General features: G+C 36.0%; 1 protein-coding gene across 1 annotated transcript; it reads left to right on the top strand.

Annotated features, from left to right (window-relative positions):
- The first annotated feature begins 147 nt into the window (after window positions 1–147).
- Wnt8 (wingless-type MMTV integration site family, member 8) lies at window positions 148–3,706 on the top strand. The gene is given in 6 exon segments (NM_001168206.1): window positions 148–277; window positions 393–426; window positions 1,667–1,805; window positions 1,912–2,037; window positions 2,164–2,306; window positions 2,644–3,706. Coding segments are annotated over 6 exon segments (1,017 nt in total). The 5' UTR covers window positions 148–206; the 3' UTR covers window positions 3,148–3,706.
- The last annotated feature ends 17,408 nt before the right edge of the window (window positions 3,707–21,114 follow it).

Here is a 21,114-nt window from a genome sequence, read left to right as displayed (position 1 = left end):
TTTGGACTTGTTGCTCGTCGCTCATTGGTCGGCACATCAAAACACCTAATCCGTTGTTTTCGGGGGTGAAGCGCTCCGCACAGTGGACAACCGATTCAGTTGGCATAAAAGGGGTGTACCATACCAAGGCCGATCACTGTCCTAAGTGCCTTATCTTGGAGTAACATCGTCATTGAATCTCGCTTAAAAATCATCGTATTACCAGCATGTATTCTATTGTATTAAGCTGTATCCTCGGATTTCTGATACTTGAATCGCAGCATGGAGTCCAATCTTGGTAAGTTGGCTAAACTCGAATCGCTTCTCTTTAAAGTTCGATATTCCATCGCATGTTTTTTCAAATTTATAACAATTGTGTATTAATAATATTTTATCTGTCTATTATTTAATAGGTCGTTAAACAATTTCCTTATGACAGGACCAAAGGTAAGTCGTCTACACTTTTAGTAAACATTACTAGTATTCTTTGTCGCAATATACGGTAAAATGTTTGACTCACTACCTCCAGTGTGCAATTTAAACTGCCCGCACTTAGCCGTCAATTATACACAAGTCCCGGAGTCATAATTCACGTAACGAACAGGAACGTGATATTAGACATAATGTCACATATTTCATTTACGTTGACATGCCCTCTGACGGTCAGGTCGAATCATATACAACTCAAAGTTATTTTGTAATTTTGAAGCTTATACTCAAAACGTCTTGCTGCAATGGTTGGCTTAATTGGACACATATAGTTCATAATTCAATATAACATAGCAGGGCGTCTGGTTTCGTATGTAATCTCAAATATTCGATATCATGCGACCTATACTATTATTGCCATTTTACGCTGTCTGTTTGCCTTCTCATACTGGAAAGCATAGAAAACCGGGGTGCCTCTATTTGGATCGCTCTCGCTTGATTTAGCCCGGAGCAACTACGTACCGAATCGATTTAGCGGCATGTTCTTCGTTTGGCTATCGTGCATTGTGCTCGAACAGGCGTGTAATGACACTACTTTAGGGCGCGTTAACGTAACATCGGAGGCAAGTTGTATTATTTCATAACTCGGGTGTTGTATTATATCTCGTGTTTCCACCCGCTATGTACATTTCATTTTCTCGGGTCGCTGCTTCTCAAATATTTACTGTTAGGTCCAGCGATTCCGTGTCATTGTAGCGTAAAACTACTGCGTTATTAGCTGAAAGGAAAGATACATGCTGTACCGTAACCGTCGTTAAATTTTAATGTGGGTGGATGATTTAGAGTCCAAAATTCAGTCGCTCTTGTTTCCTTTCTGTATAATCATAACTGAGCCCTCCCGTTTAGCAATTATGTGGTATCTTTGTATCATTGCTTGGGTGGGTCTGTGGTGAATAGATGGATCTTGAATGGTCGTTTCCTGCTGTCCGTTGTAGTATAACGTCTTTAATCATATCGCTATCTTAGCACACGGGATTCAGTGTATTCTTCCATTTGATGTCGTAACCCGGTTGATTTCAAGTTTGTCATGTTTGGTGTTATTGTCAATGCATTCCAGTCTCCTTACTCACTGTGAGTCGGCCTAACTGCAAGTTGTACGAACCCCTCAACACAATGAGAGCTGTCCTCTAATTATCGCAGTGTTAATGTCGTACCAATTACAGGTCAGATCTCTAATTTATTTGTGTTATGTCCCCAGGCATATTTGACGTTTTCCCAGAGTGTTGCCGCCGGTGCGATGCATGGAATGGAAGAGTGTCGTCATCAGTTTCTGTGGGATCGTTGGAATTGTCCAGAGAGTTCATTGCCTATGTTTACCCAGAATGCACTGGAACGCGGTAAGTTTACTTCGGTTATCTTCCAGTTTACGTCGGAATTTTTTTCGTTATAAATATGATATTAATTTGTATACCATATATAACCCTTTGTTTTCTTTATTCACAGCGAACAGAGAGACATCGTTTGTGCACGCTATTAGCTCTGCCGGCGTCATGTACACGCTGACGAGAAACTGTAGCCTCGGTGATTTCGATAAGTGCGGCTGTGACGACACCAAAAAGGGCGATCAAGGCAAGTTTTTGTTTTATTTTTGTAAGACGTAATTATAATCTGTGGCGTGATGGGTAAGCGTAACGTTAATTTGTGCTGTTAGATATATTAGTTTCTGATGAGGATTCGTTTTCTTGTTTTTGACAGGCGGCGAAGGTTGGAAATGGGGCGGCTGCAGCGATAACGTAAACTTTGGCGAAAGAGTGTCTAAAATGTTCGTTGACGCATTAGTGACGGGTAAAGATGCATGGGCTGTTATGAACCTTCACAACAACGAAGCTGGTCGAAAGGTAAAGCATCCCTTTTCCTATGTGATAATGTCATTGCCTGTATTTAAGAATGACACAGTTCACTGAGCAATATCATTCAATGACAACCAGGTACAATTGTTATAAAGCAGTAGCCCGAGGCTCAATCCCCAGTTAAGTACCGTTGCATTTCGGTTCTACCAACAACAATCGACATTCCCCTTGGGCCAGGATTGCTATGGATCATGCTCGTGAAATCGCTGTGAAATGGAAGAAACGAGTCGAGTAGTGAGTGTGTAAACCCATGCAGAAGTAATACGTGTGAAGGTCTATCAATCTCGAGTACATGTATGTTCTTACGTTTTTTTCCTTCTTCCAGGCTGTGCGCCAGACTCTGAAACGTACGTGCAAGTGTCATGGTGTATCAGGAAGCTGCACGACGCAAACCTGTTGGAAACAGTTATCGGAGTTTCGAGTGATTGGCGATTTTCTGAAGCGGAAATACGGAAACGGTCTCCTCGTCGATTACGTGCGTGGTGGATTAGAAAAGGCCAACAGCGCCAGTGAACAGGCTCTCTCACCTCTCAGTAAAAAAGACCTGGTCTACCTGGAGGCTTCGCCCGACTACTGCCGTGTCAACGTTTCTGCCGGTAGTATGGGTACCGTCGGAAGAGAGTGCGTCCGTGGTACCAAGAAAAGCAAAGACGAACAAGGGAAATGGGAAAAACAGAGCTGTAAGAGGTTGTGCTCTACCTGCGGTTTGAAAGTTAAGAAGACCAAAGTCATAGAGAAGTCGAGCTGTAACTGCAAGTTTCACTGGTGTTGCTCCGTGAAATGCGACGAATGTCAACAAGAGGTCACCAAGCTTACGTGCCAGACTTAAGGACTAGCAGCGTATATCTGTTGCTAATGTAACTCTACCTACTCCGTTACCATGCCAACCAAACGTATATGTGTGCCGTGTGCTCAACTAGACAATGTGACAACATTCTTGAATTTAACTCGGAGATCGAACTCTCAGAACTCTCCAAGGACCAAATATCTGGTTAAAATATCTCAAGTGTTTTGGATTTTTGTTGCCAAGAATTATAACATTTTCCGACCTCGTCGACAAACCATACTGCCTTCAGGTTATTGAAATAAATAACGCAATTACAATACAATTGCAATTTTATATAAAAAAACAAAAAAACAGTCGAACCCACCGTATTTTTGGAAACGTCTTCTCTTCATAATGTTATTCCTTTAAGAAAGGACGATATCGGATTATCACAAGAGGGCGTGCTCAACTAGCTCATTTTATTCTCAATTTTGTTGCTTTTTGTACATATTAATCATGTTATTTATTGCATTGTTGTATAATATTTTAATAGTTTTCTATTTCCTGTAAATCATTTTGAATATACCTATTAAGTAAATAAATATGACCTAGTTAATACTGTAGACATGACTCATATTACTTCACAGTGCCATCTTCCGATGATAGTGCTGAGAACATCGTGGCAACGTCTCACTAACCACCCGATCTGTTCATAAAATACTCAATTCATTGCCAACTTCCATTTGTTAGTGCAGTGATGACGTAGCCTTGGCAGTACCACAATAGATAGTGAACGGCAGTCAAGTGGAGGTTTCTGACAAAATCTAGATCACGTGATCTTTAGCTAAGAGTCGGTCGCCATAGCGTCTAAGTGCTTCCATGACGTCACAATCATGTAGTTTGGTAACTAAGCGGTGTCGACAAACTTATTCTCATTGGTTGGGCAATCGTTCGTCATTTTTGGATATATAAAAACTAAAAAAAACAATGTTTTGATTATCTGTACATTCCGTGAGAGAACCGCTCATGTAACATTACGTCATAGCACACGTTTCTATGCAAAAAGTGAGTCATTTATTTGGATTGCCAATCTGATCACATCCGATGCATAGTCGGGCAAGTTTAGTAATATTCACTGAGATAGGGAGTGCACATTAGGAGCCCCCAACTCATCATAAATTACTTTATGCGTTCAAGCACCATTCCCATATCATTTTCGACTCCTAAAATACATTCTCAAATGAAACGATGTCCCTATTTTTGGAACCAAATTTAGAAATTGTAAATTATTATGATTTATTACAAATTTCTAGACTATATGCACGTCTGACTAAAATATAGAATAAGACTACATAACCATATAACAAAACAAAACAAAACACATTTATATATTATGTATTTATCTAGTGTTATTTACTTATATATATGACTATGTTTTACTCAAAATGAATAATGTCAATGAAGTTATTATTATTATAAAATATATTTACTTAGGTTTATAAACACTGTTGTTGAACCGGATGTCACTGAATTTCAGTTCTTGAATGTAAGAAAGGCATAAAATTAGGAGGGATGAAGGCGACACGGCCTAGTAAGTAAATATAAACACCTAATTAGCAGATCGGTTCTTATGATGTAGTGATGGTAACTGCATTGGAATATTCTCATTGTTTTCATGGTGTGGCTATTATGTAAATATAAACACCTAATCAGCATATCGGTTCTTATGATGTAGTGATGGTAACTCCATTGGAACATTCTCATTGTTTTCCTGGTGTGGCTATTATGTAAATATAAACACCTAATCAGCATATCGGTTCTTGTGATGTAGTGGTGGTAACTCCATTGGAACATTCTCATTGTTTTCCTGGTGTGGCTATTATGTAAATATAAATGTCGCATACGACTTATTTACCACTTCCGTGTCACTGAGAATGTTCTAGAACCGTACTGTGTCTGGGTGAAATATTCTAGATTTTTTTTAGAAACTGGTTGAATAGGTAATAGAACACTGTAGGAGGCAATAGAAGGTAATGGAACATTCTAGAAATTTATAGTAAATTCCAGACTCATTATGTATTCTGATGTAATGGTCTATTTATAGACAGTGTGGGTATATATAGGGGAGTTGTTCAGCACTGAGTTCAGATCGGAGATCTCGTTGAATTGTATTGGAGTTTAAGTATCTAGTTATTGGAGTAGTGGAGTTTTACCGCGTTATTGTACTTGATGTTTGCTGAGTATAATAATACCAGTACCAGTTGAAACCTCATTTGTTGGCTCCGTGTTCGTAATTTATCATCGCCGCCAGGGAAGTCTTTCTGTTACTGTTGCCATTTTGGTATTTGAACCATCACACCTGTACTATACCAATTACGGTAATATTACGTTGCATGTGACAATAAACACCTAATTAGCATATCGGTTCCTGTGATGTAGTGGTGGTAACTCCATTAGAACATTCTCACTGTTCTCCTGGTGTGGCTATTGAATAACTATGAACACCTAATTAGCATATCGGTTCCTGTGATGTAGTGGTGGTAACTTCATTGGAACATTCTCATTGTTTTCCTGGTGTGGATATTATGTAAATATAAACACCTAATCAGCATATCGGTTCCTGTGATGTAGTGGTGGTAACTTCATTGGAACATTCTCATTGTTTTCCTGGTGTGGATATTATGTAAATATAAACACCTAATTAGCATATCGGTTCTTGTGATGTAGTGGTGGTAACTTCATTGGAACATTCTCATTGTTTTCCTGGTGTGGCTATTATGTAAATATAAACACCTAATTAGCATATCGGTTCTTGTGATGTAGTGGTGGTAACTTCATTGGAACATTCTCATTGTTTTCCTGGTGTGGATATTATGTAAATATAAACACCTAATCAGCATATCGGTTCTTGTGATGTAGTGGTGGTAACTCCATTGGAACATTCTCATTGTTTTCCTGGTGTGGCTATTATGTAAATATAAACACCTAATTAGCATATCGGTTCTTGTGATGTAGTGGTGGTAACTCCATTGGAACATTCTCATTGTTTTCCTGGTGTGAATATTATGTAAATATAAACACCTAATTAGCATATCGGTTCTTGTGATGTAGTGGTGGTAACTCCATTGGAACATTCTCATTGTTTTCCTGGTACGGCTATTATGTAAATATAAACACCTAAACAGCATATCGCTTTCTGTGATGTAGTGGTGGTAACTCCATTAGAACATTTTCATTGTTTTTCTGGTGTTGCTATTATGTAAATTTAAATACCTAATCAGCATATCGGTTCTAGTGATGTAGTGGTGGTAACTTCATTGGAACATTCTCATTGTTTTCCTGGTGCGGCTATTGAATAACTATGAACACCTAATTAGCATATCGGTTCCTGTGATGTAGTGGTGGTAACTCCATTGGAACATTCTCGTTATTTTCCTGGTGTGGCTATTATGTAAATATAAACATATAATTGTTTGTGATGCAGGGTGGTAACTGCGCATGCATTTGACCACTGTATTAGCTTTCCTGGTATGGCCATTATGTAAATATAAACACCTGATTAGCATATTGGTTCTTATGATGAGGTGAAGGCATCTCAATTCGATCACAATCATGGCTATTATATAAATATGGGCACATGATACCTCATATTCGAATCACATTAAAACAACTTGTAAGTAGTTTTATCGCTGATGGCGCTGTTGTTGAAATGGAAATGAGGGTTGATTCTTTTGAACGCGAGTCTTCTGAGAAGAAACGTCTATTTCAACTTTAAATGCGTTACCAGTGTGCCTGGTTTTCTGAAACCGTTGATAAAATCAAAATATTTGAAAAAGTAACTGTTTTTACGTGAATAAAAAACTTGAGCCCAGAGTTTGAATCCGAACTGAAAATGAAATGTCTTCCAGAGAGGACACGAGCAGTGCATTGTTTATATACTTTATTTTACGACAATGTCAACAACCTTTTAAACGCCGAATTTCTAGTATCGATTTAATTAAAAAAAAAAAAAAACTTCACACACAACTAATCGCATTCAGTGCTAATATACATGTGTCATGTAGTCTGACTAAGTAAGAATGTGATAGGAGTGCAGATTTATTGCTTTTATCATTTCACAACCAAGGATCGGTGTTCTTTAGCCAGTTCCGCGGAGTCGATAATTTGGTTACAGTGTCGTCCGCCAATATGGCAATTTTGGTCTTGTCCAGGGCGCCCTCACATGGCATCGGTTGAAAAATTCTTATCACGTTTATTCCGATATGACATATATCGCCCATCGCTTCATACATGTGTCAAGTTGAATGTGACGATTAAATGAAGATGATCACAACTAGTTACAAATTGCTTAATTAAAGGGCGATCCTCGCGCCGCGTCATGTTCGAGGTATCCGATATTGCCACCATACGAAGTATACAATTCCTGTAAAATACGGAAGAGTTAGTTTCATAAGGACCCTGTAACCCATTTCGCTAGTTTTAGGTTTTGACTTGTTACTTCATTTCCTTCCCAAATATTTCCGTTTTCGACATTGAGGGATTATTTCGTTTTTATGGAGAAAAATACAATATTTTATCAAGTACAGTCATATTTGTTAAAGTTATTGTTTATACATGATTTGCTAAATAGTCATAATTACACATGTAAAAACAAATTATTGTTGTAAATATGGAATACATTTCTGTATTAATTAATTATTCTTTCTGAATTTTCTTGTTAAAATTAGTTGTTTTCAGCCCCAAAGAAACGAAAGAACTTCACATTGTCGAAAACGGAAAGTTTTTATCGCAGTGTTGAAATTTGAACACGAGTTGCAATATCGTAGCATGTTTTTGCTGAACAATTACAGTTTAGTTGAATGTATATATAATTGGTTGGTTCGTGGCTTTACTAATTATACACTACTATTAGACGTACGAGGCAGTATTTCAACGCAATATCGCATAATGCACCGAACAATTTAATCATATGCAATATATTAATTTAAAAATGAACTCATGAATTACTCGATATCCGCTTGGTAAAATTAACCATTTATCGTGCTTAATAATGTGTTAGTATTCACCATCCGATGCAGTAGGTTTACTAGTAAAGCACCAACCCACCACGAATGACATTACGCTATTATACACTAAATTTAGAGAAAAAAACGTCACACAAACGGAAGCAAGCCGTAATGTGATGTAATATAATTGTGAAAAGTTTATACCGCAGGGAAGTTGATAGTTTTAACTTCTAGAATGTTGATGATAGCAAAAAGATAATTTACAGTTTGGCGTTGAGGGCGATGTCACTCAGAAACTCACAAAGGCATCACGTTAGAACTCACAACAGACGAAATACATTCTTTATCACACCTGTTCGATTATTAAAACCTAATTAGCATATCGATTCGGTGGTAACTTTATTGAAGCATTCGTTTTCACGCGGACCAAGGAAAAAAAGACCCAAGTCATTACAGCGAACATGATTGATATTAGACGACACTAGTAAAAATTCCCATGTGGTACGAACAGAGACATCAGCGGGGATATTTATAAAAAAATATCAAATTTCTCGACTATTAAGACGGCTATTTTAGATTCAGGCACATTAAAACAACATCTCAATAGATGGAAAAGAAGATTGGCCCAAAAGCACTTTCATGCAAGAGATATATGAAACCATTCTTCTCGCGAGAGTAGCGTCCAAAAAGAGTCGACCACTGCTTTGATCTCAACGGCAGCGCCATCAGCGTCAACCCTAATGATACGTTTTTGATTCTAACTCGAATATGGACACTATATTTACATATAGTAACCATTTCGGAAAACAATGACAGTGATTAAATTCATGTCTTAAGAACTGATATGATTATTACATGTTCATATTCAACTTAGCGTAATAGACACGTGCCGATAATTTAGGGAGAAAGTATTTCGACTGTATTTTATGAGGGACAATGATGTATCAGTAGAATAAATTATAACAAAAGTTGTAATATCAAAGACGAGCGCAATGACATGTGTCTTACTAGTGTGTTTTTGTGTCATTCGTACCATCGCCACATCACATCGGGAAAGCCTCGCATTTTGCCAAATTCGTCTACCACTAACAGTTATGGGTATTTTTCATGGCAAAGTAGCACGAGCGATAGCGAAAACGGACGATTTTGCCCAGAAAAAATAGCAATAATTTTTTGCTATAGAAAAGTTTGGATCAACGGGATGCTATCTTTTAAAAATAGGTTATCATAAAGGAAAACGACGACACCGATCCAATGGAATAGTTATCGCCACATAACACTATTCGATGTCAGGTTTTCATATTTACATAATTGCCATATTAGGAAAACAATATCAATGGTCCAATGGAATCACCGCAACAGACAGACTTCCTGATACCGATATCGCCAAACTGCCGACAAGCTCACTGCATGCCAGCTTAAATACTGCCTGAGCAATCAATACCCTAAAGTAAATGATAATTTCGTGCTCAGGACATTATCTAAATATTTGAAACCTTTTGTCCAGCGCGCGCCTGAAAAATTTATCTCCGAGAGAGACTTTGACTTACAAATAATCGATATTAATAATGCTATGACAAGCGAAACTTTGGTTAGCGCCCCCATGTTTCGTAATTCCTAAGCCATCCTCTTTAGGAACCAACTGTAATTTCCACATTCATAAAGTTAGTATCTAGTGGGGAAAATTAAATTTCTTAAGCCATTTCTGGAATGGAAAATTAAGTAAATTAAATTAATACCCTAGTAATCATAGTGAATACTTATATACATTCAGACTACACTGTAACAATTTATATGTAGTATTAGCAAAGACGGACACCTTAAAACATGCTTTGATCTTGTTTAAGGGCGGTAGTCGTTGCGAATGTGTTTTACTTTGATTCGGGCACTCAACGACATATCTGTATTCAGTACCCGAATATCCGTCCGTGATAACAGGGCAAGAACGTGTACTGGCTTAATGACAGGGGTAGCATTTCACTCTTTAGAGGGGGTGGATTTCAAAATATCGAAGTTGAACCGCGCAGTGATGACACAGTGGTGACGCACGGGGCGTTTACTTCTCCCAGGGGCCTTACATATTGGTATCACCAACCACTCCATTTCCCTGGTAAGTTTGTCCCTAGGCTTCATGTAAACTATTGCGAGTGTCTGTATTGTGCATAAAGTATTTTTTTTAAATGTGTACACGAAAAAAAGATGCCCTTCCCCTACTGTGTGCATACAAGTACCTGACCCTACAATTTTTCATGCACAATAAATAGTGACCCTCCCTATACGCATAGTCATTGTTTTGTTAAAGAGGAAAGTTTTTACTCGGATTTATCTTAATGTAAATATACAGATTACAATTACAATAGAAAACAAAAAGACTGCCACTCCCATGCAAATACACATCAAATGCAATCCCTGTGATTGAAATATTCCCCTTTAAACATGCTATAATTAACAATATTTTCATCATCAATAAAAACAGGGATGTACATCCACCAATTGTGTTTTAACATACTTGTTGTCACTCTTCTAAAAATAGTTTCAGAATCAATAATACAATGAACAAATATGTCTTATGTGATTCAGTCAAGAGAAGAAAGACCACATTTTATTGATCAAAAGTATAATCATTTAGTGCACCGAAAAAAATGTTCAATGTTAGCAAGTTCATTTTTCAACCCCCAAAAAAACTGCATTGTCCAGTATGTGGTAGTTCGCCGCCCAAATCTGGAGAGCAGAATTTGTTGAAAAGGATCGCTGTCCCTCGGAGCTGTTCCAACTACTTTCATCATCCTGTGCTTTATCAGTTACCCAGTTCAGCCAACACTAAATCATTATCATCAGTTTCATTGTGCTCATCTTGTTCACTTACTCTGGAACTTTCATCTTTACTGCTCTCCATCTCACTTCCTTCATCTGTGCTGTCACTAACATTTTGTTTTGTCTTGTGTCTTCTCTTATTACTTTTACATGTGTTAAGTAATCTTTGTGCAATCTGGGCATTAATCAATTTTAACTTGTCTGTTTTCAGTAATTGCTTCATACCATCAAGTTTATTACATATTATGTATTTGTTTAAGACGTTAACTTTTTTCTAATGCAACCTCACCCAGAGCAATTTTCATGAATCAAGTCGTTATTGCTTATTATGATTTCTATTTCAAAAGGAGTGGATCTCTTCGCGAGTTTACAAAATCGTTCCATGCAGAGGGTAAAAGACAATATGAATTAAAATTGAAGCTGGGAGGATGGAAAATTAAGCTTAATGGAATAAGCAACATTAATAACCCAGAAGCTGCTGGCAGTATTCTGTGTTCTGACAAAACAGCATCATAACGTTATTAATGAACAGAATATAACAAAGTTGTTTTCTCTTCTCTAGAAACCATACTTGAGTATGAGTAAGACCAAATCAAGGCAAGCTCTGAGTTACTGTACACAAAAACGGGAAAAATAAAATCAGGTAGTGAAGGTGCAGTGCAGTATAATACTGGGGGTGGGGGCAAGGGGGATAGCTGGTCAGGTTACAGGAAATAAAAACGGTATTCTACGTTTTTACAGGAAATAAAATGAAAATCCCATTTACAGTAAAGAAAATAGGTGTTTACACTTTACAGGTAACGCACATTCCTAATTACATTTTACATTTTTATAATAATTTTGATAATTTGAGTTTAAGAATCAAAATTGGAAATTACGACATTTAATTTGGAAAATGCTATATACGCTCACAAAATTAATATCTGTGTACAAATTATGGACGAGTAAAATAGCTGATTACATTTTGCACCTTGCCCATGTCTACGGATTTACGTTTTTTATTTGTTTAAATTACATTATTGCGAGAATATAAACAATTGATTACAGCTTACGAAAATACTCCTTGCCGACCCTCAATACTGACTTTCTACATATAAATACAAAGGTAGAAAAATTGCTGTACACTCCCAGAAAAATCAGGAAAAAATATGTTGGAACAACAGTATGAAAGACAAAAAATAAAAAAAAACAAAAACGTAAAATCAAGCAAAATAAACGTCTTGCAAAAAAACGAACAGAAACAGAATGAGTTCTGGAATTGCAAAAGTGATGGTCAAAATAACACCACGTATTGATGTCATAAGTGAAGATGATTTGTATTTTGAAGGGGATAATACTGTAAAAAAAAAAAACAAGATGTTAAAATACATTAAACAGCTTAGAAAACAAAGCAAACTGCGCAGACTAATTTTCAGTTAATCAGTCGTGCCGTAACAGCGAGTATTTCCTTGATTTACCCAGAGTTCTGTGCGAATCCCCCTTGATTTTGGCTGCTGACTATTTTCGTTCACGAAATCGTCGTATATCATCAGAAACGCGAGATTTGTGTTGTTTTAAATAAAATAAAGTTTGCGATTATGAACAATTGTTATTAATGTAACACCCGATCCCTCCGAACGTTTTGTTTCGCATTTTAAGGTAAGAAATCGACATTTGAAACCGACATGGTGTCGATTTCACTAGGTGCCATGTTTCATAACTTGTTCATTTATATGCGTATTTATTAATTTTCAGTCCCCAAGTGACTGTGTACCGAGAATCTGTAATACACGATCGATGTTAACTAAATAGTTTTTGATTTTCAGTGCATCACCTTCAGAAAAAAGTGGTTATGTTTGGTCCAGTTCAATGTGACATTATAGGTCAAAGAAAACCCACAATTACGTCATCAAAAAGCAATCACCTGAAATTATCAGTATAAAAAGCTTATTTATTTGATACCAACTACTTTTGGAATATTCTCACAGCTCTATCTCCCATTTTGTCTTTTTATTAGTCTATGTACGACCATTACTCCTAATCACTCGGCAGGTATATGACACGGAGTGGAAGGGTAGGGTATTTACTTCAATTAAAGGAACATGACGGATGCACCACTTTTTCATAAAAAGATTATTGATTAAAACATCAATAGCAGGTAGGTCACATACAGGTTAGTTGATTTGATGTTTCGATAGTAATACTATTTTAAGACTGGCTCAAAAAGTCTTGATATGCGAGGCATGCTGAAGATGAAGAAGTTGCGTGTGACGTCACAATGACATTCTGTACAAAAATATCCAATGTTGAATATTTTAAGTGTTTGAGCCACTAACAAAATTTGAATGTTTGATGTCACTTATTGCAATATCGTAATTTCGAAAAAAATGTTTTTTTTTTTTTTGTTCAATATTTGGGTGAATAAGGGATATTGACAAAAAAATTGACTCATGATGGTTTATGAGCATTTAATGCTTTTGGAGTGTAGAAGTGATTTGTAGATACCGATTTTGGATTTATGATATTGAATCAACAAAATGATTTTTTGTTAATTTCCAGTAGGTCCATGTATCTCTCTCTGATTTGACTGCATTCTACTGTTTGATCTCTGTGTGTTTCCGGAAATGTGAATGTGTTCATGGTTTCAGATGTTGTCAGAGTTTTCATATTAACGTTGATTATTGACATTCTATTTTTTACTAAATACACATAATATTGGAGCGCGTTGTTAAACATGTATTCAGCGAATTCGAATGGGCAAATAATGACAGAACCAACCATTCTGACTGGGATGAAACTAAATCAAATGTAGCGTCAATTAGAAATTAGAATTAGTCTTTCCTTCACTGAGAAGACATTGTTGTGAGTCATCCAACTCTTGATTCTGTCGCGCGGCAAAAGAATGCCTTTTAGGACTTTTTCGATCCTGTGAATAATATGTCAATTGAGCCTAAGAATATCACGTTCTCCAAAACTTCATAGATGAGAGCAATATTTGAAAATGGAACAGTTTCACACTGAATGGAAAGATCGATAATTCAGATTATACCTTACGTGTAATATTCTCAAAAACATTTTTAAGTAGAGATGTTGTAGTATGATCGAGACACGAAGCTTGGAATTGTGATTGCGGGATTATTTTCTAGTAAAGAGGAGTGGAAAAGATGAGATAATTGTAAGTGTATGTGGTGTTCAAATTGATTTGATTACTGGACCAGAAAAGCTATTTGCATGTGGGTTGTTAGAGCCTGCGCAAAACCTTCTGGTCATCTGAATTTTCTTCAATTACCTTATTATTGTAGTTTGCTAAGGTAACATGGGTTACTGTAAAGTATTCGGCATTGAAATCAATAAATGCGTATTTTCAATTCAAGATTAGATGAGGGGTATTTCTCTTCAAGTCACTATACTAGTTATTTGTGCATCTGAATTCACTGTAGTAATTACATGTGTTTTTTTAAATGGCTTGTGGTAAGTAGTTCCGTCGGATATGAAGTATATTGTGATAATGCTGTTGATAATAGCTTTTGTATGCCTGTATCTTTTGTATTATATATATATAAATGTATATTGTTATTTTTGCGCCAGTTGACGCTACTGAGAGCCATCGTGACGTCTCGTAGTCCTAGCAACTTCGTGTTGTTTTGTATCACAACGAACACTCATGTGGTGACGAGCGACTACAAGCCTCGTCCGTTCCATACTACGAATGAGAGCCCTTAGTGTAATGAACAACTTGCACATTCATTTTTACATTACTCTTTAAAAGCACAAATCACTTTCTTTTGTAAAATTCATTATATGCAATCAATGTTGGCAACTTTCATGTCTTTCTTCTCAAATCTCTAATAATTATTTGCCTACTACCTTATTCATCACGCCACAAGCATAAATATATCAGTATGTTTATTATTGCAATCGTCATACCTTTTGAACTTTTCCAGAAAAAAATCCGTGATAACCAAAGTTTCTCTATGGATTCAGCCACATGTCTACGCTGCTATTTTTCCGTCATGTTGAAAACATTACCAATTATTGTTATACTTATTTATCTTTTCACTTGATTTTTTATCCAAGTCACATTGCTTCACACTTAAACAGGTCTCCTAAACAGATCTTCAATGTAAGGAAATAGCATAGAAGAGATAGGGTAACCCTGCCAATCGTCTCTCCCCAGTGAGAGGTACTAGTATTGTTGTCATTATATAACTGGAGATACACTAGGGAAAGTAACGCAGTTTATCCACTTCACTGACCACAGTTTTCTTTCGAAATCCGCCATTAGGTTCATAGACACTTGCTGTCATAACAATAGTTATCGTACGCTTCGCATGTAGATGTTCATGGCTCCACAGTGTTAGTAATGACAGTAAATATGTCCCCAGTATACACAGGTATATAGACATGTCCTAGCCGTGCCAGTACATATGTCCTCCAAACCTGATTATATACAAGTCTTAGCTAAGCTATTAAACGTGTCTCGAAATACAAAATATATATAGGTCCTGGCAATGACATTAAATGTGCCACGAAATAAGATAGATTATTCGCAGGCCTTTCATCCCTTATAATCATGTCCGAACTAGGAAATTTTGTGTAATTACTCAAAGTGATTAAATAGTTTAATTAATAAAATTTACTTTAATTGACCTAAATATAAAACCGTTGAATAATTCGAGCATTGCTCAAAATAGAAATGTTTCGTTTGACATTAGATTTCGTACGTGTTCTGATAATCATATATAACCAGCGCATTCGCCGCCAACGGCTAACAAAATACATATCCTTGCAGTTTGTTAAGGTCATGAATTAAACTTTAATGATTTTGATCTCACGTATATAACCGACTAAATTGTCCCCAAGCATTGTAATGTTTGCATTTATTTTTAACAACGCTGTAACAAATAAATAATTACTGAAATCAAAATTTGGATTTATGGAAATCACAATTGAGATATGTCACTTCTTTTGTTAAACTATTACAGACAAAGAGTACCCGCAATGCAATTCACCACCGTAAAATGACACATATGTGAACTCGCATATGGCTAATCCCTCAATAACCAACAATAATTAACCAATATTGTTTTATTTTGTCTGTTTTGTCATCAAAAACGATGTAACAATGCTGTTATCTCATCTTTTAGTTTTTTCTCATTTCTACCTATAATTGTGTCAATTACATTTCACCAAATAACAAATAATTGATTGTTTACTGAATACTCTAGAACAAGTTTCCAAGGTAAGACTAAAACAATATTATTGTGTTTTTTTTTTAATTTACGATTTAAGTGTTTAATATCTCGAAATGTATATTTCCAAGAATTGTTCGAGATACCGCAAAAATATCTCATCATATTAATTCAATTTTTAATAATTCATAATTAAAACAGGCACATGTTTAATGACATATACTATATAACATTATCATATCCGTGACTTAAATCATAATGCTAAATCATGTTGATAACAAACCCAAACAAAATAATATATACTCAATGATGGCTTCCCATGATTCATCATTGCATTTGGGTTCCCTGTGCTATTCATTAGTAATACATGAGACACTTAATGTCGGGGCACATTTAATGGCTTAACACCCATGGCCAATCAGAATTCTGAAAGTCAAGTGCACCCGTTCACATTATCGACTATCAGTACGGAAAATTTCAGACCATTCCATCCGGCGGTTTTCTCAAACGGTTCGACGAAGACACGGTGGACCATAATTAAAGCCGTAAGCGGAAGCGGGATCCAAGCGGATGCGGGTTAGTATATGGCTTGATAAAGTCCTATATTAATGGTACGCATTCAAGGTAAGGTTACAGGTTGTTATTACAAAGCAAACACTATAAATGGTGGCCATTTTTTCCAAAATATTCAAAATAGCAGCAAAATCATCTGACTGATCAGTTTTTTATTTTTCGCGTAAAAAGATTTAGCCATACATGTTACATACGAAATATCAAGTTGACTGGTTGAAGCATTCAAGAGAAGCAAATGCCCCAAATTGCTCTAATTTGTGTTGTAATTCCAAGATGGCGGCCAAACCACGTGACTGATTCGAATTAATTTACTTTTCTTTGGCCGAAGCATCGTACATGCGAAATATTAAGTGATTGACAGAAGCCGTCATAAAAAAACAGATGCCCAAACATTTGGTATATTTTGTCGAAAATCAAAGATGGCGGCCAAACCACTTGACAAATCTAAATTATTTTCATTGTTGTTTTGCTGGAAAGCGACATTACGAAAAAAAAATGTGCCAAGAAATGTAATAACAATTAAATTTAATACAAATCTTTCTTTATTTAAAGATGCAACTATTTGAGGTATGAACATTTGTTTTGTTTTGTTTTCAATTCAGATTTTCTGTTATTTTGGCTAATGTTATTTAAAACAAAATACAACTGAGGAGATACTAGGTTATGACCATTGGTATGTCGAATAATGAATCATGTGATTCAACTAGTCATTGCCATGGTAGTACTGACGCATTATGTAAAAAATTACAATAGGCCTAAAACCAAAACACAACTCATGTGTCATGGCCTAAAGACTATTGAATGTTGAATGGCCTTAAAATCGAACGGGGCGGTACGATGGCAACATTGACTTATGTAACAATTGTCAATCTCATGACTTTTATGACTTATTTTTGGTCAGTTTTAAGTATTCATATATACATTACATTTGAATATTTATTTATTTATTTATTTATTTAAGAATATTTCCGATAATTTGACTAGTTTATAATTCGGGTAAGGACATGATGTTTTACTAGCTCTTTTTGAGCTATTTATCATGTTCCACACCATAATGACAAAGCATTATTTATGTATTCAGCAAATACTCTATTGTATTTAATACTTTATGGTGAAATAAAATATACAAAACAACAATACAATACTAATTTATTTATTACATATCCAATTCGCGGAGCGGACATCCGGGCATTTTCACCGCATGGCAACCATCACGGTGAAAAAAAGGCCGACAACTCTCAGAAAACGGTTCTTTGGGGTGGTTGTTGAAACTCCCCTGAACAGTGTAACAAGATTACCCCTGCGTGTGTAACGCATATAAATTTGATTGTTCAGAATTACTTACTGTTGTTTTCTCAACTTTTCACCGGCTCTTCGCCCGAAGTTCCGCGTTCCTCGGCAGCGCGCTGAGCCCCTAGAAATACGTGGTTCAGTGGTGCGCGTCTTAGTAACGTGGAACGTCTTGTGATGTAGCTCCGCCCCGGGGATATATAAAATATGTTTTTGAAATGCAGCGCCTTATTTCCTTGGCAATTATAATCGATTTTCCGTCGCCGTCACAAATATGTGTGTATATCACTGACCGCGAAGGCCGCCTACACTATTTTCCTACCTATTTTCTCAAGTAAAATTATGACTACTTACTGTTGGGATGTTGATGCTCACCGTGAACACAGACTTTTGAATCTTAATCACCTTACTGGCGTCCTTCTTAAAAAGAATAAAATAAGTGATAAAATGTAGATAATAATGAATAGTATATATTTGATTGATCAAGAACCAAAGTGTTGATCGACACTCAATAACAATATGTTTTGAAAGGCGACGATTGCCGATTTGTGTTCGATGTTAGTTTCAATGACGTCTACAGAAGATACAACACAATACTGTGTTTGTTTACACAAATTACGAACGCGCTCCGAACTGAATAAAACAAAACAAACTAAGACATGTGTTTCTGTCTGCGTTGTATACACAACCCGTGGTAATAAATTTATTTCGCATTGAATGAAATTTATGATTAACTTTTTTAAAGCATCTAAAACAATTTCTTTCTTTGCGTTTGATATAGTGTGCAAGCCAGTACAGAATTAATGTTGTTCATGTTTATATCATGATTTATATTTCAGTCAGTTTGACAGTGGTCGTCATGACATATACTGATAAAGGTTAATGACAAGACCAGATGGCGAGCTGGTCGAAATCAACCAAAAACATCTTATGACTCTGCAGTTTTTAAGATACACGACAGTAGCTGTAATTCTAAACCAATGTTGTTTGCGATTTTAACTAAGGTGGTATCTTTGTGGAATGTTAGTGCAAGACTATTACCCCATCAATATTAGTTAGCGTTGACAATGTATAGAAATGTTTTCTCTAGACAGCTTGACGAGTAATTAATTGATTATGATGTGTAAAACTTTCATGTGATTGGTTGTTTGTTGGAAGGCAAGGCCTTGGAGTCTCTTATACTGATTGTAATTGGTTAAGGGGTGACAAGAAATAAAGATTGATTTAATGCTGTCTCGGGTGAAAACCAGGGACTTGGCAGAGAATCGTTTTGGGAACATGAACGAAGCTTATGTGTGTCTTTTGTCAGCCTAGCGTGGAAACGACCGAATCCCGGTTACCTAAGTGAAAGGTTTTTAACCATCAAAAAAACCTATCACATTTAATATAACTAGTATATTCGCACGTTATATCATTGACTTGTACATTAAAATGACGACCACATTCATTTCTCATTGAGTGGTTGTTTAATCGAAATCTGATTGGATAACAGCTCAGGTTGCGTTGGCCATTATCATTGCAAAACAAAATCGTTCGACAATGCCATAATTGTTTTTGATGCGATTTGAGAATTTCAGATTGGATAGCAGCGATTACATGCATCGAGCAATATAATGTTGACAGAAAGTTTGGGTGAATAATATTGCACTTAATTCACCAATGTGAACCAAAATGTAACCAATTTGAGCAACTCACATTCTGTAGCACTATTTCCATATGTCTATATTCCCAAAGCTTTTCAAAGTTTAGTATTATTATATCCTAATTATTTATAGTTGTGATGAGGGAAATTCTAATAGTCAAACGTTCTTATAGTTGTTTAATTGATAAAAACAATAACAAAGGAATTGAAATAACATTCCACAAGAACAGATGAATATGTTTTCATCATGTAGAAACTTTAAAATAAATTTATTACTAATAATTAAGCGAATTCTTTTGAGATTATATATAAACATTTTGGTTTACATTATTTCACCAAATTTTGTTTATGAAAATAAATATTTGTATGTTTTATAATTTATGTACAATTTATTAAGTCCTCAAATCCTCGAGCTTGTTTGATAACATACCCCGAAATCAGCATATTGGTCGATTATTGGTTGACCTTTAATTGACACGTTCCCAGCAGCTGCTGAACTCATCCAATAATAAACATTCATTGGTCTGATCACTTCTGGTAACAAGTTGTCAGAGGTGTGAGTTGAACCGTTATATTATTTTGTGCGCTGATCTTTCATGATGCACGTCACCCAGCCGAAAAGTAATACATAGTTGATTACAATAATAATAATAATAACACTGCAAGTACACAAATAAAATTCCGTTATTTACAACTGACTGTGTGTAACAAGTCTTTTCTAAAACCTGTATTAATAACTCCATATACTATAGGGTTGACTGCGTTATTAAGAAAATATATGTTCTCCATTACATATATTAACTGGATGACACTATCACCTCCCCTAATACTAAACTGATCTAATATATGAGTAACCCAAAATATTAACCAGGTAATAACAAATAGAAATGTTACAATACATAACATCTTTGCTGTTTTAGTGATTTTAGGATGTTGTATTCGAGATGTGTTAGTTTGAATGATTTTTGATATGTTCTCAATGTCTGTTGATGCAGTTAGTTGATTGCGATTAGAGCGCGGTCCCGTCAAACTTGTATCAACCAAAACAGTATCCGTGGACGGGAATCTCTGACTTGTTGGATCTTTACTTGCTTTTTTCTGAAGTTTCACGTGCTCTATACTATTACTCTGGGATAAGGTGTGTTGTGGAAGGGACTCTGTTTGGCTTTCTACTGTGACATCGCATCTGACCTTTGCACTTTGCAATTCAAAGTTCGTATAACATTCTGAGCCGGACATTGCACTGAGCTTTTCTTCTTTGTTCGTACTGTCAGGCATTCGATGTATACATATCGCTTGTTCTAAAATTGTTTTTCTGGGCTTGCTTTTCTCACATTTGCCCGTGCTTGTGATATTGTCATTGCCATTGTCATTCACTAGACAATTTGCGTTTGCCGAACCGTTCTCAAGAACTGACGTAGTGAAACTATCATGTTCGATGCGACTTTTGGGTTTCGAATTAGAAACACGGTCAACGCAGTCCAATCCACTCATTGAAGACAATTGGCATGATCCTAAATACAGGCTATCGTTA

Source organism: Saccoglossus kowalevskii, chromosome 19 (genome assembly GCF_978046115.1).
Source record: "Saccoglossus kowalevskii chromosome 19, keSacKowa6.1, whole genome shotgun sequence".
Classification (NCBI taxonomy): domain Eukaryota; kingdom Metazoa; phylum Hemichordata; class Enteropneusta; family Harrimaniidae; genus Saccoglossus; species Saccoglossus kowalevskii.
The sequence above is the reverse complement of the archived record's forward strand: the minus strand, read 5'-3'. Positions and strand labels throughout refer to the sequence as shown.